This window comes from Pogona vitticeps, chromosome 7, assembly GCF_051106095.1.
Source record: "Pogona vitticeps strain Pit_001003342236 chromosome 7, PviZW2.1, whole genome shotgun sequence".
NCBI lineage: Eukaryota > Metazoa > Chordata > Lepidosauria > Squamata > Agamidae > Pogona > Pogona vitticeps.
In genome coordinates this window covers 24702211-24725868 of record NC_135789.1, presented here as the reverse complement: position 1 = coordinate 24725868, position 23658 = coordinate 24702211, and the positions used below count along the sequence as shown (strand labels likewise).

Sequence of the window (23658 nt, the reverse complement as noted above, 5' to 3'; positions counted from 1 at the left end):
CTGGCAAACAGGGGCACCCTTTAAATCAGGGGGCACAGGAGATAATCTAGCCCAGTTACCTTGATGTGCTTTCTGGTTCCTGTCCCCTGGGGATCCGTCTGAAATGACGAAGTTCTGGGCGCAGTGCAGTCGGTCACGTTGAGCGGGCAGGCCAGGAAGCGCTGGGGCAGGCTTTGGAACAGGTCTGCTTCCAGCGCCCTCATCCACCAAGAAGCCTTGGGAAGGGGGAAAAATCCAAATTATTAGCTGTTCACAGGAGCTTCTCGCAAAATCCGGCTGTGTCTGCTTGGTCAGGGCTGGGCCAGCTGCGGTTCTCCAGATATTCGAGACTTGCTGCCAGGGCACAGAAATATGACTAAGGGTGCCCAGATAGACAGAAGGCTGCCGGACTCGTTTGAAACGGGAACTGGAAGCAAGATATCACCTCAAGCCCAAATTCCCTCTGGAAGCTAGAATGATGAAACTGAGGCTGTCACACCCCGGACATCTCAGGAGAAAGCCAGGTCCGCTGGAAAAGACAATGCTGGGGGAAGGCAGCAGGAAAAGAGGAAGACCTAAAGTGAGATGGACAGACTCACAAAGGGTGCCTTGACCATTAGTTTGCAAGACCTGAGCAGAGCAGTCAAGGTCAGGATCATTAATACATTTGCCACATATTGCAAACTACATGATGGCAAATAGCAAGAAGAAAGAGGAGCCCACTGAGGTCATCGACGCCACCATCAAAATGTTTTTCCTAAAGTTTAGGACTCTCCTTTCTTGCTATTTGAATCTAGGGGTTCAGGCCTGGTGAACATAGCCAGATGTCAGGAACCATGGGAGTTGGAGTCCAGAAACCCTATGGAAGGCAGACATGGCCCATTCCTGTTATTACGGAGCCCGTACGGCGGGCGGAGGCATCGCCAAAGAAAAGCGTTTGGCTGTGCGGCCCTCTGGGTCGGCGCTCAGAAGCAGCTGCCAGTTTGGGCTCTTGTGGTCGGATCCTGCACAGGCCTCCTATAAGCAGCGCCAATTAAGAACAGGAAAAAAAAATGCTCGGCCAGCGTTGAAACCTTGCACGGATTCCCCGACGGCTGGTCCAAGGTTCGCAGGACTTCGCTCCAGTGGGAGAAGAACCCGGCCTGTTTCTCTTCGACTTTCAGGGCGTGGATTTCGGATTTGAGTTCCTGGAGCCGATCCTCGAACTTCCGGCTCTTGTCCAGGTAATCTAATCTGGGGGGGAGATGGCGAAACAGAGCAAACGGAAACATCGGAGCTGTGTGCGAATTCCCAAGGTGAGATTTCTCCTTGCAATGTTCAGAGGCAACCCGTGGGCCGCCCTCCCTCCGATGTGCACCACCTGCAAGGCAGTGGGGCTTATGGGGAGGGTGCATCCCAAATCCTCCATAGGGCTGGAGACCACTACACACACACTCCCCAGTTAGACAGCAACCGTTCCCCAAATAACATTAGCAATGGAGGTAGCTTGCTGGGTCACATTTCCAGGCATACAGTAGATTCTGTGCATCTATGCTTAAATGCATAGATTCAACATTTAGCATAGCTAATACTCTGCACTTAGGAAGAGTGAGAGCCTCTTCCGTTATTCAAAATATGAGAAATTGGATGCGCTTCACGTTCCGTGTTTATGCTTTTGCCTGCGTTTGCACAAGCTGAAGAGGCCAGCTCCCCACAGAAGAAAACTGGGACATTTTCAGAGCGATGCCAGTCTAGACTTCTGGTTATTTCAGCCGGAGGAGCACAGTTCGTACCTTTCTCGCTCAATTTCCAGGGAAAGCCTCTTCAGGTCGATATCCCGTAAATCCAGCTTTATGGGTCCTTTGTCAGCCCCACAGGGGTCGGGGGAGAAGACGGGGGGATATTTAGAGGGGCCCTGGGAGGAGCGGAAACAGGAAGGCAGGTTTAGAAACCATTCGGAAAGGGTGCAGACTCGGAAAGGATGGTTATTTACATTAATTTCACACGGGTGTGTATTATTTACATGCATCTCTCTCCTCAAAACCAACCCTGTAAGGTAGGTCAGGCTGAGAGATTGGGACGGGCCCAAGCTCCCCACCAATGAGTTCCACATCTGGAAGGGGCCTCGCTGAAGGTGGATTTCCCCTGCGCTGGGCTGGCCCCTTCACCGTTACACCGCCCTGCCTCGCCACTCCTATGGAAAAAGAAACTTACGAGAGGGTGATTCAGTTTGCTGGCATCTCGGAGTTTCTGTCTGGCTTTTTCTTCTGCCTCTCTGGCCTCCTGCAGGTCCTGTTTCAAATGTTCGGCTTCCTTGGCCCTATCGGAGGAGAGCAACCCGGGGTGGGCGCTGGGTTCAGGATGGCAAAAACACAATGCCTTATTTTCGGCGGGCAGCTGCTTTGAGTTCAGGGGAAGCCAAGCTGCCCCTGGCCCCACTTTGGCTTCAGGGGCTGGGATCACTTTTCACCCTCTGAGGTCCCACCTCTGGCAAAACGTAGTGACGAATGTGGTGGCTTTACGGCGCAGAAGCATGCCCAAGCATCTTTCCCTGCAGGAAAGCTCTGTGGGCTTTGTTGCGTAACGGTAACCGTAAAGTAAAATCAGGACATCTATAATCTTAGCAGCTGTTTACTCGGGTACATACAGTCGGACCCCCACATCCACTGGGATCATTCCCAAGCCCTGTTTGGATACTGAAAACTGCAGATAATAGCAAACCCGTGATCTCACTCTCTAGAGCAGTGGTGTCGAACTGTGGCCCTCCAGATGTTCTTGGCCTTCAACTCCCAGAAATCCTGGCCAGCAGAGGTGGTGGTGAAGGCTTCTGGGAGTTGAAGTCCAAGAACATCTGGAGGGCCACAGTTTGACACCACTGCTCTAGAGAGAGAGAGATGGTAAAAGGTGTGGGGGGGGGGAGACAAATATTTTCATATGCATTACCAGAACTGGTCACTAGAGGGACAGAGACCATGCTATGCCTTCTTCACTAAGAGGTATTCATAGCACAGTCTCTGGCTCCCTCTAATGGTCAGCTCTGATAAATACATTGTGGAAATATACCATATATACTGTACAGCAGGGGTGTCCAACCTTTCACCTTCCCTGGGCCACATTAGAAGATGAAAATTTGGTTTGGGCTGCACATACATTTGGTTTGGGCCGCATGGGAGGGACACCCCTAGCCGTCCTCTGCAGCCCTGCTCCAAGCGCGCTTATCGGCAGCTGCGATCTCAGACAGCAGAGGCTGCCAGCTTCAACTCTGGTGGCTTTATGGGGCCAGGAGGGGGTCCACCTATTGACAGGGATGGTGCAATGCAGTCATGCAGCTCACCTCCCCTCCCACTCCTTTTTTCCTTCCCTCTCCCCCCACTACCATTGTGATGTGCCCTGGCCGCATTCTGGCCGCAAGCACCAGCAGTGTAACTTGAAACTTTGGAATTCCTTTTAAAATAAAAAATTGCACTGGGCCACATTACAAGCTGACCTGGGCCGCATGTGGCCCTCGGGCCGCAGGTTGGACAAGCCTGCTGTACAGTATTTCTAGCTTTTTTTCCTTTTAATATTTTTAGACTGTGGATAAATGAGTCAGTCGATCTCCATCCTGTGAGGGGTCCTACTGTAATTTGCAGAGGTCATGAGACACACACCTCACTTTAAAAATAAAATCTTGAAGACAAAATTCTTGCTGGAATTGGGTCTTGGCCAAGTTAAATTTTCTCGGTGACCTCTCCCTTGGCTGGGCCACGAAGGGGAGCAATCATCCTCAAAAAGGGAGTTCCCCAGACTGTGTCGAAGAGAGGAACCCTTGGCCAGCCCACTGGGGCCCCCTCCCTCCGTCCCCGGGGGCTTCACCTTCGGTCGGATTCCTTCACCAGCTTCATGGCGATCAACTCCGCCTCCCGCACCTTGTGCTCCATCAGACGCTTCTCCTCCTCCGTCTTCAAGGCGGCCAGCTCCAGCCGCTGGCGCTCCTGCTCGGCCTCGGCCGCACTCTGGGCCAGGAGTTTGGCTTCTTCCGTGGCGATCTGGGCCTTCTCGGCCAGCAGCTCGGCCGCCGCCTCCGAGCGGAGCTGGGGAGGGAGGGGAAGAAAAAAGTAATGGGGTTTTTTTGGGGAGCAGGGAAGAGAAGATAGCAAGAGAAGGGAGCAAGAACGGACCTCCTCCAGAGATGGTTGGCCTGCAGCTCTCAGCCGGACTCCGCTGACCTGGCAAGCTGGACCTCATTCACTCCCCAGCTCCCCCCCCCCCGTGACCCCGAGGCAAGGCTCACCAAAGCTTCGTTAGCTTGCCGGGCTTTGTCTTCCACCTCAAGGAGGCGCCGTTCCAGTTCCTCCTTGGCCTGCTCAGCTTCTTCTCGCAGCTGCTTCTCCCTGGCCAGCCGCTGGTGCTCCATCTGGAAAAGTGGCACATCCCGTCATCAACCACAGCCATACACGGATGCCTCGTGGGAGTGCTTTGGAACTTAGCCCAGCATCTCTCAAGAGAGGCCAGAAGGGCTGCTTGCTCAGAAAGATAGCTTCCAAAATGCCACCAGCATTCCAGGACTCTGGAAGCTGGCAAAAAGTCACATCGCTCATCTCTCTTTGATGTCAAAAGTTCAAGGCCCATCTCTTTGGGATGGAGACGTTTTGAAATACAGTAGGACCTCTTATCCGCGGGATCAGTATCTGCTGATGCTTTCATCCAAGGCCTGAAGCAATTAAAAATGTTACAAGAAAAATCCCCAAAGTACCGGTATATATTTTTAAACAATGAAGTTGCCAGAAAAAATATATCTCAAAACGATATATTTTTATCATTTTATTTTAAGGACGTTACTTCCTCCTGGCCACTGGAAGAAGCAGAAGACCATGCTATGTATTCAGTACTATAATAGCATTTGCTATAATCCACATTTTTCAGCATCCATGGGGTTTTTTGGAACTGATCCCCCATGGATTCGGTGCTCCTACTCATGAACACTAGGCCTCAAAAGCTGGCCAGTGTATTTATATTTTTCAGACCTGTGTGCCGTTGGTCCTCCAAGGAGCTCAGGACACGATCCATCTGATGGACCGGACCGGCCCTAAGAGGCAAAATGCGCTCTCTATCTCCAGCCGCAGATTTTGGCTGCCATCAAGTGACATCAAATTCTCTGTGACTTATTCTCTTCTATTTTTACTCCCCGGAACTTGGAAGTAATTTATCCACAAGTAATGGGGTTACCTGTAACTAGTTACTTTGAGGGGCAATGAGCAACAAAATTGCTTCTTTAAGTGTAACCAACTACATCCACATTAGTTACCCTGTGACAAGAAACATTGAGTTACTCTGAAATGTAGCATTTTAAGGACATTTTACAAGAAACGGTTTGGTAGGCCTTTTTGACATTGCTAGGCTATTCCATGACTCATCCTGAATGGCCAAAGAAATACTCTTTGGTTTTATCTTCCATGTTTTTATAAATATTTCCAAGTTGCAATATCAGAGCTGGCCACTAGAGGGAACTGAAGAACAGCAGATTAAAGCTTTTGGGGGGGCAGCAAAGCCTATGAGTTTTCTCCATCTTCTGCTGAGACGCTATGCCATTATTTATTTATTTTTCTGGGGTGGCCTTTTTCAGCTGGAGGGTCACAGCATCCCCTAAGCCTCCCACATTAAAAAAAAATCATAATCGGAAATGGACAGCACGGCTACATCCTGTTTTGACCCAAAACTCTGTAAGTACCTTTGAAACGCATGCCCCCACCCCATCAATTCTCCAAGACTCGCCTTTTTTCGTGCTTTCTCTTCCCGAGCCTGAGCCTTCATCTGCTGGATCTCAATGGGATCCACCCGCCGCCTTCTCATGAACAAGTCGTGGTTCCCGATAAACAGCTGCATGATCTGTAAGGGGGAGAGAAAAGTCCTCTCTGAACCAGAGGTGAAAAAGGCCTAATATCCTTTTTCCCCCCAATGACAGGTAGTGCATATGGAAGGCAGGCAGGCAGTACGGCATAGTGGTTAGAGGGCTCAGAGTCAGGCAATCCAGCAACCCCCCCCCACACACCCCCAAAATAAAGCTTTTATTATTTACCATAGCACCCGCAGAACATCATCCTCAGGGAAGCCTAACTTCCAACAACAGAAATTCTCACCAGTTTGTTGACTTTCGGCTGAGAGGAGAAGAATTTGAAGACTTCGGCTTTCTTGTCTATAGGTTTGATGGTGAGCTGGGGAGGGTGGAAAGACAGAGTGGTGATCCTCTTGCCTAAACACACACACACACACACACACACACACACACACACACACACACACACACACACACACACACACACACACACACACACACACACACACACACACACACACACACACACACACACACACACACACACACACACACACACACAGAGAGAGTTTTTAGGACAGCCTGCACATTGTACAGCTTGCACATTGTTTCTCCACAATTAATGATAAACAAAATTAGAACAGAGCTTCTGCATGAGAACTTGCTCTCACCCCCCCATGGCTAAAAGTCTACTCTAAAAGTCTGTCTCTCTCTCTCTCTCTCTCTCTTTGTGCCACCTGGTTCATCACTTCCCATTCAGCATGACCAGCGATGATTCATTATGAATTTTCCATTCATTCCTTGGCTTCCGATCCACATACTGTGGCTTGCAAATCCACTAAACACCCACCCTTCCTCTTTCCACCTGTTGGGGGGCCCTTGGGTGCCTCCCCCTGCGCCCCCACCCCATACCTCTTTCTCACTATAGGAAATGTTCCGGATGCTGCTCCATTCGAAAGACTTATCTGGAGAGAAGCGGTTGTTGATGCTGTAAACGTGGACCCCTTTGGCATCCACGCCCAGCAGGAAGTCGGTGCGGTTCTTCTTTTGCTGCCAAAGAAGAAAGCCCAGGGTGAAAAATGGAGAGTTTGACTGCCATTGTTTCCTGGGGGCAGCTGAAGAGCAACCTAAAACGGTCCAAAATGTGGCTTCTGGCCATCATAAATAATTCTACTGGGTCATGTGTCAGAGGTCAAAGGAAGAAACCTCTACCTGGTCCTCTTCCTCCAGAGAAGTCCATAGAGGCAGGATTATACCACGTGCAAAGCCCCTAAAGGCCCCTTCTGAGCTAATGTGCAACACGATTTTTGGCTTAGTCCTGGATGGGCAATTAAGAGTCCTTAGCTTGACAAAAGACCGGCTCCTGAAGGTTCAACATTTCTCCCCCTGGTGCTATGAAAATGAATTCCCTTTTTGGACTCCCCGACAGCAGCTGCCCCCACAAGCTCTTCTTCCAGATTTACCAGCTACCCCATCAGGTAGCCAGCGGCTGGCCAGCACTATGTCTACCCCCCTCCCCAATATACTTACAGCTATGGGGAAATAATTCACCCCGTACATTTCCAGTTCTTGTGCAATTTTTAGGTAGTTCATCTCTGCTTCATACCTAAAGGGAGAGAGAGAGAAACTGCAGACAGAAGGGCCCCCTTCTAGACCAGGCAACTGAAATGTGAAAGTGAGCATTGTTTTAAATAAAAAAATGAAGGAAAGGGTGTTTTAGAGTACCTGGCTATGCCCTGGTGGGTGGCATACCAGGCTGTAATCTTCTCTTCCCACATCTTGGGCGTCATCTGATATTGACGGAGGACCTGGGAAAAAAAAGGAAGAGAGAGAAAGAGAGAGAGAGATGAAACAAAATATATACACATGCTTAATAGCCATGTCAGTGGACTCAATACAAGCCAAGGTTTCTTAGGACATTACAAAATGTAAAAGAGAGAGATTCATTCTCCAAATTGTCTGTGTGGTCTTCCCAGAGGCAGTGGTGGAGCTGTAACCCTGGAAGAGCAGGAACCCATCAAGACAATCCTTACGCCTACCCCCCAAAATGGGAAGGGTCGCAGGGTAGACCCTATCGAACACTGAAGAGCAGGTCTTTTGTAGACGTGACGGCTTTTGATTTCCCCTCCGAGACCAAATATTTTGCATGCCGGCTTGCCACGGCATCCTGTTCCCTGGGACAATCCGTTCCCTCTCCCGGCTTGGAAGAGGTTCAATGTGGAGCTCAAGAGGGAAGAGAGACGCCCGAGGAGAGTCGCAGAAGAGGCCATCATCCCTGTTGCTCAGAAAGTCCTGGGGCTTCCGCTCTGTGGTTCCTGGACCAGCTACGCCATTGCCAGGGGCTTGGGCAACAGAATCAATCCTCTCTCCTTCAAGCCTCCTTCTTCTGCTCTAGAGTCAATAGGTCCCTATTCCACCTATCATATAAATATTTACACTTCATTTTAATGTCGTGTTTTCATATTGTACATTTTATTGGCCTGCTTTTACGCATGTATATCCGACTACTTTAACACGGTATCATTTTGTGCCGAAGGACTGGGGGGAAAAATATCTAAAAGCGGAAACCATTTGGAAGTATGAAGACCTTCTACGGCTGGACTAGACTTAGTTTCTTCCTGATGCGTTGCAGTCCTAAAATCTCAGCCCACCTCCTCCCGACCTTACCCTGCGGGCTCCTCCACCTGGTCTGGATCAGGCTCAACTTTGTTTTCTCAGAAAAGCAAGGTGCCGAATCCTTACCCTCTTGGGCAGGAATTCCTCAGGAACCAGGAAGCCAGGCGTGTGCAGATTTGGGTCATAGTCCCCGTACTGGAATAAAATGGAAAAGAGAGAGAGAGAGAGAGAGAAAGGTCAGGAGATGGAAGAGACAAAATGATATGCATACACACAAAACGTATACGTGGCCGTGAGCCATTTCACCCTAGCTTTGGTGCATTGCCCCCCCTTCCAGCTCTGAAGTTCTAAGATGAGGATGATGTTTCAGTTGCTTTGCAGAAAAGCAGAAGTGTAAAGTAGGGGCTCTAGCTGGAGATCAGGACATAGACAAAAGAGTGATTGGACTCAAGGCTCCACACCAGCTCCCCCAGTTTGGCTTGAGAATGTATCTCATCTTAGCTTTTTCTAATTTTCTCCGAACAACTGGAAGTCAGTTCGCCAAAATGATTTCCAAGGGTTGTGGTGCTTTTGCCAACCACTTAAACCAAAGGGGCTCCATTTCCACAGGCCCGGAGACGCCATGGAGCTCCCTGGGACCTTAGAGTTAAGGTGCTTTTTGCCAACCACTTAAACCAAAGGGGCTCCATTTCCGGAGGCCCGGAGACGCCATGGAGCTCCCTGGGACCTTAGAGTTAAGGTGCTTTTTGCCAACCACTTAAACCAAAGGGGCTCCATTTCCGGAGGCCCGGAGACGCCATGGAGCTCCCTGGGACCTTAGAGTTAAGGTGCTTTTGTCAACCACTTAAACCAAAGGGGCTCCATTTCCGGAGGCCCGGAGACGCCATGGAGCTCCCTGGGACCTTAGAGTTAAGGTGCTTTTGCCAACCACTTAAACCAAAGGGGCTCCATTTCCGGAGGCCCGGAGACGCCATGGAGCTCCCTGGGACCTTAGAGTTAAGGTGCTTTTGCCAACCACTTAAACCAAAGGGGCTCCATTTCCACAGGCCTGGAGATGCCATGGAGCTCCCTGGGACTTTAGAGTTAAGGTGCTTTGATCAACAGCTTAAACCAAAGGGATTCCATGTCCAGAAGTCTGAAGATGGCATGGTTAGGTGTTTGATTCCCCAGAAGGGTAAAAGGAACGGTCAATCACATCTGAGTATTCTTTACCTAGAAAACCCTAGAAACGGCTGCCAGGAGTCAGAATTGACTTGATGGCAAAAGATTATTTATTATTATGCTCATACATATTTTAATCCCATACATAAAAAATTGTGAATGTCCCATTTCCCCCCACTCTGCAGCAAAGCTTTTAAGACACGCTCCATGAAGTAACAAGGTGGCTTAAAAAAATTAGGAAGAAATGAAAGAGAGCCACACAGCCGTTTTAAACGCCTCACCTTGGCTTGAACGGCGTAAGAAGCCAACAAAATGGTCACCTCAGGAGAGCAGAAAATTTCTTCATCCAGTATTTGTTTCTTAACCTAAGGCGGGGACGAGGAAGGGGGGGGAGAAAGGAAGAAAGAGCCAGGACTCAGCCAAAATGTGCAAACAAAGCAGTACATGCCCAGACTTTTACTAGACTTGGCGTCCGAAAGGTAAATGTTAGTTGAATTACGAGTGAAAAAAAATAAAAGAAGCGTAGGATACCAAAAGGCTGGCCTTCAAAACTGAAGAATAAGACTTAAGTCCAGTTGGAGGATCCTCCCTGCCAGGATTTGAAAACGTTACTCTTTTTGGACTGTGATTCCCAAGGGATAATGATGATCTGCAAATCTATAGGCTGCCTGAGCCCTAGCTGGGACTTCTGGGAGTTGTAGTCCAAAAGGGGGACATTTTCCCAGGCTCAGTCTACACTGAGTACATTCCCAGAAGGAGCTGAGAAACCATTAGACGTTCTCTTCTTCAAGCACAGAATTCAGGGCATTAACAAACTTGGTGCCTAAGGACTCCTGGACTAAGCCCAGCCTAGCATTTGGGTTCCAGAATTTCAAAAGCTTAAAAAAATTAAATCAATCTACAATTTCTTGAAATTTAAGGCATCCCTTCTCCCGACCCAGCCCACCCCAGCTCAAAGCCCCATCCCTTCCAAATTTTGAGGAAACAGTTGAAGACAGACCCATAGAGAGTGTCTTTTCGTAATGTGCTCCCTTGAGCTTAGTTCATGAGACGTCATCTATGCGCTATATTGCATGTTGTCCTACTGTTTGTCCACCATTGGTTTGGTTAACGGATAGGTGGGGCTCGTTAACCATAGAAAGCAGCCCATCTAGGAGAAGGAAAGATCTGACTTCAAACCTCCACTGGCTTGTGGCTACTGTATATCCACTGATGGAAGAGGCTTCAGGAGTCAACCTCGAGGCAGAATCTGGAGCCGGAGTCCCTGAGGCAGTTCGCGTCATTCTGGCAACTCCTGCGACATCGCTGGAACCAGTTGTATTGGCCCTTGACTTTCCACTGGACTACTTCAGCAACGTGGAGGGAGGGGATTTGCTGCTTGGGTAACAACCTATCCTCCATACGATTTTACCCAGGCTTCGTGCTCTGGAGAGGACACTCCAGCTTTGCGTACAGTGTCAAAACAACACGGGGAGAAAATAGCCTAGGTTTGGTTAAGTTTTTGATTCTGTCTGGTCTGATTTAAGCCTTGGTGGGTTGATGGGACAAATATTCTTACACGTTTAGGCTTCCTGTGTAAACTACAGTGGGGTCTTGACTTGAGAACTTAATCCGTATTGGAAGGCGGTTCTCAAGTCAAAAAGTTCTCAGGTCAAATCTGCATTTCCCATAGGAATGCATTGAAAACCATTTGATCCGTATCTGCTCTTTTCCGTCCATAGAAACTAATGGGAAGCTGCTATTCCGCCTTCGACCACTAGAGGGGGATATTTTGTTTCTTTTTTTTCTTAGGTCAAGAAAGGTTCAGAGAAGGCAGGGAAAATACAGTCCAGGCAGGACAGTACCAGGCAGTCTGAAGACTGTCTCCCAACCCACTCTCTAAACCAGGGGTGTCCAACCTTTCATCTTCCCTGGGCCACATTAGAAGATGAAAATTTGGTTTGGGCCGCACATACATTTGGTTTGGGCCGCATGGGAGGGACACCCCTAGCCGTCCTCCGCAGCCCCGCTCCAAGCGCGCTTACCGGCAGCTGCGATCTCAGACAGCAGAGGCTGCCAGCTTCAACTCTGGTGGCTTTATGGGGCCAGGAGGGGGTCCACCTATTGACAGGGACGGTGCAATGCAGTCATGCAGCTCACCTCCCCTCCCACTCCTTTTTTCCTTCCCTCTCCCCCCACTACCATTGTGATGTGCCCTGGCCGCATTCTGGCCGCAAGCACCAGCAGTGTAACTTGAAACTTTGGAATTCCTTTTAAAATAAAAAATTGCACTGGGCCACATTACGAGTTGACCTGGGCCGCATGTGGCCCTCGGGCCGCAGGTTGGACAAGCCTGCTCTAAACGCTGGGAGCAGTGAGGAAGCAGGCAGGCACCCTTTTCACTGGCCAACAGTTAACTGAAAGTTCACATTTTGCACTTTCCCTGCCTCCCACGTGGTTTTTTTTCAGTTCTTAACTCAAATCTAAGTATGTAAGTCAAGTCAATATTTTCCTATGAGAGCAGTTCTTAAGTCAAAATGTTCTTAACTCAAGCCGTTCTTAAGTCAAGACCCCACTGTATCCATTGTTGGCTGGTATAGAAATTTTATCCATCCATCCATCCATCCATTCATAAACAGATCCTTTTTCTCCCTCCCTCCCCGAGTCTGGAAGAATAAATGTGTTGCATTTGTTTGTTTGTTTGTTTGTTTGTTTGTTTGTTTGTCTGTCTGAAATATTTTTACCCCACCACCACCACCATAAAAGAAAGGGAAGAAAATTGTGAATTCTGGTAGATTGTTGGGGAAAAAAACCACAAAAATGTACCAACAAAAAAATTGTCCGCTTCTCCGAGTTCTGAGCGCCTCCTGTTTTAGAGGGGTTTGTGAACTTCAAAGTTTCTGTCCTGCAATTAACGCAGCCTTGTTGGATTCTAATACTGTATAATTATAGAAGAGGCAGGAAAGGGCCTGCTGGAATACCACCCCATGAATCGAAGGTCCCAATGCCTGCACTTGTCCTGCCACCCACCTGTAGACAGGTATGTGGCAGGTGTGGCTTTTGGTTCAGGACTGCCTGCTCGTTGAAAAGGTTTGCTTCGCCTCCCCTTGTCTTTTGGAAATGAGGTGGGAGGGAAACGTTCCCCTGAATCACATTCCTCAAAGTCCAAACAAGCTGAGGCGAGTTCAAGAGAAGAAAGGGGAAAACACTTTTTTAAAAGTGCTTTCAAGAGAACCTTCTCTTTCCAAAACAGCTCAAGGCCAATCATTGCCAAGCTGATCTTGAAAAACAAAACAAAACAAACAAGCAAAAACGCACAAGGAAATTAATGCCTCCTATTTCTTTTATTTCTTTACTTAAAATATTTTTGCCCCGCCCGTCTCCTTAAAAGGACCCAAAGATCTAGCATGTTGACTCTTAGAATGAAACAGGAAAAGAGTGCCATGTTCAAAGTTGGGGCTGGCTAGGGGTTCAACTAGAAGGAAACATGTAGTTATTCCTGCTTCTTCCTCGTTAATTTGTTTCCCCCTTAATTGGGGGTGTTTGTGGCCACCAGAGTGTCCGGGGGGGGGGGAGAAGAGTGAGGTCAGCTGCCGTGAAGTGGCCCACACCGAGTCAAACAGAGATGTTAAGGTCCTCCAGAGGCCCCATTCTCATGATGGCCAAGGCTGTAGGGAGCTGAAAATATGGTTGGGTGATCATACCGAAATCCTGTTCAAGCAGATGTTGCAAAAAGTTGTGCCTGCAGGCAGTGAGCCTTCCGCAATCACTAGAGAGGTTCAGATTAGGGTTGACGTCACAGTCGGGCAATAGGTCACTCTGTTTACATGACCAGTTCATTCATGATTGGGGCATTCAGATCATGGTTTTGCACTTCATGAAAGGATTTGTTTTGTGACGGGTGAGCCTGACCCTGCTGTGATTTTTTTTTCTCCCCTATTGCTTCTGCAGCTTTGTGTTACGCAGGCGTAGCTACGTAACAGGATTTAGGTCACAGTACCCTACTTGAAAAACTCTCCATCTCTTTGACTTTTAGGGTCCCTAGCTAAAACCCTCAACATATCGCTTTGCTTCTTCTATGCCACAACAACCCCACAATCTACTTCTTTACACATCCGAGGTCATAGATTGTAACGTGTGTCTAAAGAAGTGGATTCTGATCCATAAAAACCTACCGAAATAGTTCTGGTAGCCTTACATTCCAGACAGCCTTGGTTTTTTTCTTTTGTAATACAAGATATGTGGAAAGCAATGCTTAAAGAAATATAGATTTGAGGTGTACTTCATTGGTTGAGTACACCCCAAATCTGCCCAGAATCCTATTTACGATATACAAGCATGCATAAGTGAAATAACATACAAGGGATGAATTGCTGCTAATTTATGTTGTGCCAGTTGTCCAGTCGCCCAACAGGCTCCTCATCAATTAGTACAATTAGTTGCTGCAAATTATGCAATTTCACTTATGCATGCATAAATCATCAATAGGATTCCATCCACCGACCTTTGCAGCCAATCTGTCAGTCTTCTTTCTGGCTTAGATTTCTTTTCCCTGGTCACTCAGAAGCCACCCCAAGGAAAATCAGGAAGGGTACCACTGCCTTCTCTGAGTACCCATGAGGACTAGAAACTTCTGCTTGTGTCATGTTCTCCTTGTGGGTAGCTGGGTGGATTGGGTCCAAAGCAGGAGAGCGAATTAAAAGCAATAGAAATAGCAAGGAAGCAGGGAGGGGTTATCACTAAAGACCCCCCCCAAAAAAAGTAAAGGGGGATGCTCAACCATGGTTACTCAAAACCAGCCTTCATCCAGCTGCTAATCTAGAGTAGACCCATTGAATCAATAAAATTCTTATGGATTTGATGGGTCCACAACAGTCTGGTTTCGACCTGGATCTTCATGGCCAAAAAGCACAATACCCCTGCATTCAACAAGGCCACTCCCAAGGCCGCGTGAAATTTATTTATTTATTTATTTAACTTATATGCCGCCCACACTACCCGAAGGTAAATGAAATGAAACCCATGCTTTCTTACTTGCAGGAAGAAGAGGTGCTGGGTGATTTCCTGCAGAAGTTCCTCTTCCACTTTTTCAGGGTAAAATTTGACCAGGAAACGAAAGCTGACGGGGTTTTCCTTGGGGACGTCCTGTTCCAAAACCTGTTTTTGAGAGAAAGCGGAGCAGCTCAGCGGGGCTGCCGAGATTCCCAGAGTTCCACACCTCCAACCTCCTGAGCTCTGGAGCCAGTTCTTCTTCCCTAGAGGGGTGCAGATTTGGAAATGGGTCCCCCATCCCCGCACATCTTTTAACAACCTACGCTTGTAGGAAGGCAAGATCTTCCAGATGCGGTTGGACAACAGATTCCTTATCCCGAGTCTTGACCCTGTTGACTCTGGCAGATGGGAAGAGGACTCAGACCACTTCTCCATTGTCACAGAGTACTCACTGGAAAGCTCAACCACCCTTCCTTGGGGGGGGGGGAGGATTGCATAAGCTTTCACCAAGGGAAATTTCCTTCCCTGATTTCCCTGTTTGCAGGTGAAATGGAGGGCATTTTCTGACCTTGCCGCTTTCGCGCAGCCTGAGATGCATCTCCATTCCCTGAAACTGACCAGGAGAAAGGTCCTCCGAGTTGGCCTTCCTTTCTATTGCTTGGTGGCTGACTCTTGTCAGCTTCCCTGGTGCTCCCAAAGAAAGGAAAGGAAAGGAAAGGAAAGGAAAGGAAAGGAAAGGAAAGGAAAGGAAAGGAAAGGAAAGGAAGGGGCTGATGATGGAGAGAGAGGAAGGAAGGAAGGAAGGAAGGAAGGAAGGAAGGAAGGAAGGAAGGAAGGAAAGAAGGAAGGAAGGAAGGAAGGAAGGAAGGAAGGAAGGAAGGAAGGAAGGAAGGAAGGAAGGAAGGAAGGAAGGAAGGAAAGAAGGAAGGAAGGAAGGAAGGAAGGAAGGAAGGAAGGAAGGAAGGAAGGAAGGAAGGAAGGAAGGAAGGAAGGAAGGAAGGAAGGAAGATCATGGATATAAGGAAGGAAGGAAGGAAGGAAGGAAGGAAGGAAGGAAGGAAGGAAGGAAGGAAGATCATGGATACAAGGAAGGAAGGAAGGAAGGAAGATCATGGATACAAGGAAGGAAGGAAGGAAGGAAGGAAGATCATGGATACAAGGAAGGAAGGAAGGAAGGAAGGAAGGAAGGAAGGAAGGAAGGAAGGAAGGAAGGAAGGAAGGAAGGAAGGAAGGAAGGAAGGAAGGAAGGAAGGAAGGAAGGAAGGAAGGAAGGAAGGAAGGAAGGAAGGAAGGAAGGAAGGACTTCACGGAAGCTAAGGATGATGAGGGGACCAAAAACGGGAGTTGTGTGAGACTGGATCTCCAGCCCAAGCAGAGAAAAATGAAAACAAACTAAAAAAATAAGCCCCAGCCTGCAGGAAAACTAATGTTTCTGAAGCAAGCAATGGGATGGTGAGGTCTGGGCAGGCACAAAGGAGTTCTAAGCAAATCCTCTGTTTGGATTTTGGGATGAAAAATTCCCACCTTGCTTACAAGGAGGAATACCTGAGATGACGCCTCCCCAGCTCATCTTGCTACCTGAGTCTAGACTCAATTCATCCCGGCAGACTCGGCACAAACTTCTGCCTGAAATTTGGGGGGGACGATTTTTTTCCTGCACTCTCCATCCAAGGGTGAGGTCCATCCTGAGGAAGTGGGGTTTTTACTCATAAACGCAATGTGTGTGATTTTTAAAAAAAAGTGGTCCCAGACAGGTATCCCTTAACGCTTGCCGCAAAAATAAAGACTGTCATTTTGGACAAAGAGGTGGCAGATGTGTCTTCCCCTCTCCCCAGAAGACTGGAAGAAGGAGACAGGGTAACAATTAAAGCAACCCAAGAGTAACACGGAAACGCCGATCACGAAAAATAACTGAAGTCAGCGTGGCGGGGAAGATGATCATTAAAACACAGGCATGTGTGAGTTTGGCTCCCAATCACAGCCGTGAGCTTCCACGATATAGATCGTGGAAAGGCAACTTTTATAGAATTGGGACTAATTTCCCACAAATGAAACGTGACGTGTCTGGAAGTCCATTTTCAGTTTTGAAAAAAAATGGGGGGGAGAAGAATTTAAGCCATGTCTGAGGAGGGCCTATTTTAAAGGCGAATGACCCCCATCGCAGGTTTGAGGGGAGCTGTTATCGATGTTGTTTCTACCATAAAATAACAGAGGGACCCACAGAAGGCCAGGAGCTTCAGAAACTGCCGTGAGGGAAAGCACGAATCAGGATGTTGGGGACGAATAGATCTGCCTTCATATTCCTTTAGAGGGTAGAGCCATCATCCTTTTTTTTCTTTTTTCTTTTTTGGGAAAGGGAACTCTAGCTTCCCCACCTTTTTATCCATCTTCAACCAAGTGCCCATTCCTTTGACCGGATACTGCAAGCCAAAGAACCAGAATTCTCGAAGGCCCAAGGCACGGCAAACCAGGTCAAAAAGGTCTTTCCCCTTCCATTTTATCTGCGGCGAGATTAAAAAAATAAAAAAGAAGAAGGATCACAATGACAGCACTCCATTTTTGAAAATAACGCCTTCTCCCCCCCGCCCCACTGTCTTCAGTCTGTCCTTTAAGACAGGTTCACAGAACTACTTTCTGCGCAAGTACAGGAAAAGTGTCGCCTGTAGAACTGGGCGCAGAATTCCGCCTCTCGAGTTCCAGCTTTGCAAAGACAGCCCATTTAAATATCAAGTCCCTAGCCCTCCTTGTTTCAGAAAGCACAGAGGTGGCTGGACAAAATTTTTCAGTGGGTAGGGGAAGAATTAGCAAGGGAGCCATGTGGTCCAGTAGGGACATCACCACCTCATATCCGCAGAGGGTCATTTCCAAGCCCCCCCCCCATGCCCCTGGCAGATGCTGAAAAACGTAGATTACAGCAAAAGCAATTCTAGCAGCTATGCATAGCATGGTCTCCCTCTCTAGTGGCCTGTTCTGGTGACTTCAGATATATATAGAGAGAGATTTCTAAAATGTTTCTTTTAATATTTTTAATAGTTTTAGACTGTGGATGAATAAATCAGTTGATAGTGATCCTGCAGATAAGGGGCTTCTATTGAAGTGGGATGATTATCTTTAATTTAATTTTATTTTTCATGTCCTGTGGTCTTCTTTCCAGAGCCGTCAGATGGGGCAGAGAAGCCACTGAATCAGACAAACTTTTGCCTTAACCCAGCAGGCTTTCTCTACATACAAATCAGCAGAACATTTACAACAGTGTCAATCGTGGCTGACCCTAGCCAGTTTTTCACTGTGGCAAATCTGTGATGTTTTCCTGTCTCTGCTTCTGTTCCTTGCTTGAAATTTCAGACCTGCATTGTGGAGGTATTTTCCCCATCTTCACAGGAAACCACCAGGTCTGTACTGCAGCTTTTATACAATTTTAAAAAAAACCATAAACCTTCCAATAAGTGCCATGTTGGAAAGGAAGAGAGAACTTCGAGTCTGCAATTTCGGATTGCCTGGAACGAATAATTAGCAACCTTTTCTCCTGAAGCGAAGGCAGCTTCGAAAAGCGAGGCTTGACAAGAAGGAACCACGCTCTGGTCTTCCCTTCATATTTATTTATGAATGTTTCCTGTCGTGTCTGACACAGACAATGCCATCCTTAATACCCAGTTTATATCACCAGCTTGTTTATTAAACGCTAGGTGGAAACATCTCCCTTTTCTAGAGGAGATCAATTTACTTTAAGAGTGTCTGCCCGTTGAGCCTCTGTATGTCACTGGCCTGGCCAGGACTCTTGCTGGGACTGAAGACAGCCGACGGTAGCCATTCATGCAGGGAAGCAACGGGCAGACTCTGGAAAGAAGAGGTCTTCCTGCCAATCTCCATGGCAAAAGCACTGCAGCACAAATTACCTGTTGCCTTAACAAAGCCAATGAAAGAGAAGGAAAGTTATAACAGAGACTCACGCAGAGAGAGAGCGCACAGCCTCAAATGATTTAATTAACCAATTTTTACCCACAACTCATGCATCTGCAGCCTGTTTTGGATATTTACCGCATTTCCCAAACTCTGGGTTTTTTTTTTGTTTTTTTTTTGTTGTTGTTTTTTGTTTTTTTGGCTTCAAAATTATCTTCTGTTATATCAACAGACGAGGAAAATGACAGAGGAAGATTCAGTCTGATATTCCCCCTGATCACACTGGTTTTCGACATAGAGGGAAAGATTTGACAGGATAGGGTATTGAATGGAGAATAATACAGATGGAACAACCCATCTCTGAATCGGCCGTTCCAGCATCAGTTTGATTTTTTGGCCCCTATGGTTTTCGAAGCCCAAACTTCACCTCGCAACTAAACTCCATCTCCGCGTCCATGGTTGTGACTTTGACTTTAAACATTTTAGGCTGTTGTTTCTTCAGTCCCGTGATGGACATTTCTGAAAAGCCTCCGCCGCTATGCCTAGGATTAAAGAATAAGAGAAGCTGCAGCGTAAACAGAAAGTGGTGCTGTTAACAGCACAACCCTATGCACGTTTATTCGGGGGGGAATGGCTTACTGCTGTTTCTTGGCCCCTATCAATTGACACACAGATACGGTGCTCCTGAACATGGAAGTTCCATTCATTGCATTGCATTACACAAAGCCCTCAAGACAGCCACCAGTAATGAAATATGGAGTAAAACTCCTGATTAAAACATAGCAGAAAACAAAAATAAAAGGCAGGCACCCATTATCTGTGTCTAAGATCCTCTGGAAGCTGCCTGGAGGACCCCAAAAATGCAATAATTTTTTTTTTAAAAAAAGAAACCAATTTTCAGTTTTGGAAAAAAATACATTTCATTTTTGGTCCGGAACGCTGCAGGGACCCCTGAAATTAGTTTGAAAGAGAAACCCGGGCTCTTTGGCCACAGGACACTTTCCCGTCCCCTGGGGTGTAATGGGATCGGGGCCACAGAAACAGTCTCACTGGCTGAGGATTGCATCTGCAGACCCTTGATTCAAACCGTTTCCGGCTAGCACAAAAATGTTTCGCCTGGAAGGCTCGGCTAAAGTGAGACGCACAAGCCAACGATGCGGCTGCAGGTATTTCATCTAAGAACACCTTTATTTACCTTTGGAGGGAAGGCGAAAGGAGGAAAAAAATGCCAAGATTACAATTTGGGGAGAGGGGGCGGCTGCCAGTTGTAGGAAAGGACATTTCCTCCCAGAGAGTTAACGAATAAACCCTCGCTTTTGCAGAGGGCTGAACTGGCATAGCTCAGTGGGTTGGAGGGCTGGGTTGCTGAGCCGGGAATAGCTGAGGATTTTAATCCCCACTTTGCTTCCTGGGAGAGAGACCATCAGAGATCAACTAGAGGGTCCCAGGGTGGCAGATCCACTGCCTGCAATGCAGCTTCGGGCAAGGTGCCAGGGGGGGTGTCTCAGAGCATCAGCAGGAAAACCCCTAGGAAGGGTTCCCCGTAACTCAGATACAACTGGAGAGCACAACATAATTTTCAATTCATTTACTGCACAGGGCTAATTTATAGATTTCACATTCACAGGTATAAAATTAACCCAAATCTGCAGGCAGATCTAGATTGCCCGAGGAAGCCAGAGCTCTATCCGAGAAACCCTGGCTTCCTATTCTTCCATAGAGGACGAGAGTTAAATAAATTTACAAAGGGGACGTGACTGGCTTTAAAGATCTTGGTTAAGGAACGGGTCTGCTTCCAGCCCCCAAGACTGGTTGAGGATCTGTATTTCTCACTGCATACACAGCCCCATTCCACATCACAAATTTGCCCCACAAAAGGCTAAAGAGGGTGGCCAATTTTGCATACCACACCTTTCCCTGGGATCAGTGAAGCCCCCTGAAAATGCCAGGTGTGAGCCACCACCGCCGCCTAAAAACTAGAGGGGGTAATATTTTGAAAAAGAATCCCGCTGTAAAGGCTGGCGACTCCATTAACCCAGAGAGTGGGGAATTCCCTCCGGAATTTTGTCCGAACTTGAAAGGTGCTGGACCACTTTCAGCTCATCGCGCTCTCTGGGGCTCGAGGGTGGCGTTCTGGGATAAGAATTGATCCAGGGAGAACCCGCATGTCTGGTGTGAGTAGGGCCAGAATCTGAAGCAGGAGAGGCTAAAAACCAGCATGGGTGGGTGGATGGGTTGGGGGTCTATAAAATAGCAGGCAAGGAGTCCTTCAGAGGAGTTACTGTGCATGTCTGACCCTCCCCCCCAAAAAAAGCTTCGCCAGAGTGATCTCTGGGACACGCTTTCGGCATCTGGACGCAGAGGTTAGGAGTTCAATTCCCGACAGGACCTCCTTGGCAGGGGCTGGACTGGATGATCTTATAGGGTCCCTTCCAGCTCTGCAGTTCTAAGATTATAATAATTAATTATTTTTATAAAACTAATTGCTGGATAGCTCAGGGGTTTAGGTCTCTGGCTGTGGAGCCAGAGGCTGAGAATTTGCTTCCCCTGTGGCGTCTTCTTGACTGGATGATCTATAGGGACCTCTGCAGTTCTGAGATCAATGATAAGAACCTGTTTAAATGAAGGTTGTCTATATAAACTTTTAATCTGATTCTTTTAACACGTTTTAACTGTTGGCTCAGTCTCCAAATTAAACCTGCGTTTGGGCAGAATTCGCAGCGAAGGGGGGATGAGGAACACCTTGTGAATACCACAAAGGTATGTGTCACTGCGTTGGAAATTGCATTTACCCTCAGGGAATTCTGCCCTACAAAGGTTGACGCCTCTTAAGTGTGCCTGAAGATTAGGGAGAAATATTTAAAGAGCGGAGCGGAGTTTTTGGACAGGCATAATTTCCTGCCTGCCAGGCATGTAGCTGAACGTTTATCAGGGCTAAAAAAAAGAATGCACTCTCTTTTCTCTTAATGGCTCCACAAGAAGACTTGAAATCTCTCCACCCAAACGATGCCCCTATATGGTTCAGGACGGTATGCGTTGCAATTCAACACCCTGGACGTTGTGCGCCAGGTGAAACTGCCTTCAGTATTCAACCAGCCTTCAAAAATATCTTCCTCATGTCCCATAGAGCTGAGAAGTATTTTTTTTTAAATGGGACCCTCAAGATCATCCAGTCCAACCCCTGTCAAAGACGCCCTGTGGGGGGGGGGGAACTGAACTCCCAACCTCTGGCTGGGTCCATTCAAAGTTTGTCTGTCTGTTTTAAAAATCCAATTAATTACATGTCAGACACTGAGAGTGAAAATCACCCTTCATCCTTGATTATTGATGACAGTAAATATTTCTAAGAAATATTGGTCTCCAAGGTGGGTTGGAGTTAAAACAACTGGTTGCAGGACAAGCACAGCCAGATAAATAAACAGATCATATAGGGACTATATGCCATTTCTGATTGCTATGTATGTCTGAGTCAGCTGGAGAGAGAAGAAAGCTGACGGGAGGGGGGGAATGGTTCTAAATGTGGTGCTGAAGGAAAACTTTGTTTACCCTCAGCTGCCAGAAAGACAAACAAGGGGGTCCTACATCAAATCAAGCCTGAACGCTCTCTAGAGGCAAACATGTTGAAACAGAGTCTGTCCTATTTTGAGCACTTCGAGAAAAGGCAGAAATACTGGGAAAGGCGGAAAGCAGCAGGAAAAGAGGAGGACCCCAATATGAGATGGGTTGACTCAATAAAGGAAGCCACCGCCTTGAGTTTGCATGAGCTGAGCCGGGCCATGGAGGATGGGACATTTCGGGGATCGCTGGTTCGTGGGATCTCCAAAAGTGAGGGATGAGTTGGTGGCACAGGGCTACCAAAAGATAACAAGATACATAGAATACACCGAGGAGAGGGGGTTTCAGAACTTGGGGGTGCCAGCACCGAGAAGATCCTGTTGCTGGGTAGTTCACACTTCTACTCAGGCCTTGCTCAAGACATTTGGCTGCCTGAGGTTAAAAGCAACATCACACCCCTCCACCATGCAACTTGATCGGGCCCTTTCTCAGCTCCGAAGGGAGGATCCTGGCAGTGGATCTTAAGGGGCAGGCAGGTTCGCCACAGGAAGGCGTGGTCTTGTCACGACACCCCTGGAAAGTAGACCCTTTGCTCCACATTGCAGACAAGAAAAGCAGCCCCCTTCAAAAGGTGTCGCCAGGGGGTGATCCCACCGGGAGATTTCTAGACTTGGAACTCCCCTGCTCTGGAACATCATCATCATCATCATTCCCCAAGGACGTTTCGAGCACGTTGGTTGGGCTGTGCACCTCCAGAAGAAAGACCATGTGGGGCCCCCAAGCGAAATATCCCCCCCCCGGGGGGGCAATACAAGAAAGAGGAGCCAAACCTCCCCAGAGGAACTGGAGGCAGAAATGTGGTGGAGGTCAAGCCCAGACAATACCGCCAGCCGAAGTCACCCCCAGCAGCTGTTTTCGGCAGCTGGCTGCCAGTGGAAACACACCCCATGGAAGGGGGGGGGAGAGAGAGAGAGAGAGAGAGAGAGAGAGAGAGAGAGAAAGAAAGAAAGAAAGAAAGAAAGAAAGAAAGAAAGAAAGAAAGAAAGAAAGAAAGAAAGAAGCATGCAAGGTGGAAATCTCCATTGGTACAAATACATATATATTGCACACTATTTTTCCACCCTGCTCTCCTTGCTTGCTTTCCTGTTGCCCAGACTGATAAGATTTCGATCCAGAAATTCACACCACACACGCAAAATGCAGAAGCCACTCCTGCCAGGCACAGACGCCTCATGTTTGATTCATCCTGTTTCTCCTTTATTATATTCCATTATTCCACCGCCCGCCCGCTGCTCTGATTCAATGACAGGAGAAGAAAACCGCTCAGGGGTCTGAAGGAAGGTCCCGATCCCCTGACTTTTCTTACCTCAAGGTTGCCCGGGTGCTTCAGTGTGCCCACAGCTGGAGTCCAAATTGGCTCCTTTGTGCCTTTTCTCAAATGGAGACTTTTTTATATATAAACAAATCAGGCATTTAATCCGAAAGGATGCCTTGGATCGCCCATCTATCCATCACTACGGTGGAAATAATTGCACTCGAGGAGTGCTGGGGCGGGAGGGTAGGGGCTCACCTTCCTCCGTTTGCTCTGCCCTGGAGCCTGTCAGCTCGGCTACCTTTAGAGAAATCAAATAATTTACTTTGCCAGGTGATGGGAGGGACGTAAACCATTTCCTGCCTCGGTG

The 23658-nt window shown here is 47.8% G+C and overlaps 1 protein-coding gene across 3 annotated transcripts in view; it reads right to left on the bottom strand.

The window, feature by feature from the left end:
- Positions 1-23658, bottom strand: part of LOC110084525 (merlin) — a 27018-nt gene extending 3360 nt beyond the window's left edge. The window contains exons 1-17 of one of the 3 annotated variants that reach the window (XM_072978355.2): positions 23343-23658; positions 18849-18963; positions 16897-17022; positions 14564-14686; positions 9832-9915; positions 8516-8584; positions 7499-7581; positions 7304-7379; positions 6686-6823; positions 6078-6152; positions 5713-5826; positions 4232-4354; positions 3814-4031; positions 2173-2308; positions 1752-1873; positions 1053-1212; positions 60-215 (exon numbers count right to left, since the gene is read on the bottom strand). In XM_072978355.2, the coding sequence (XP_072834456.2) occupies positions 60-215; positions 1053-1212; positions 1752-1873; positions 2173-2308; positions 3814-4031; positions 4232-4354; positions 5713-5826; positions 6078-6152; positions 6686-6823; positions 7304-7379; positions 7499-7581; positions 8516-8584; positions 9832-9915; positions 14564-14686; positions 16897-17022; positions 18849-18938 (1893 nt within the window). In that variant the 5' untranslated portion in view covers positions 18939-18963; positions 23343-23658. Of the gene's footprint in view, positions 1-59; positions 216-1052; positions 1213-1751; positions 1874-2172; positions 2309-3813; positions 4032-4231; positions 4355-5712; positions 5827-6077; positions 6153-6685; positions 6824-7303; positions 7380-7498; positions 7582-8515; positions 8585-9831; positions 9916-14563; positions 14687-16896; positions 17023-18848; positions 18964-23342 lie in introns of those variants that run through there. The other 2 variants (XM_072978356.2, XR_012080682.2) reach the window with 2 other exon arrangements.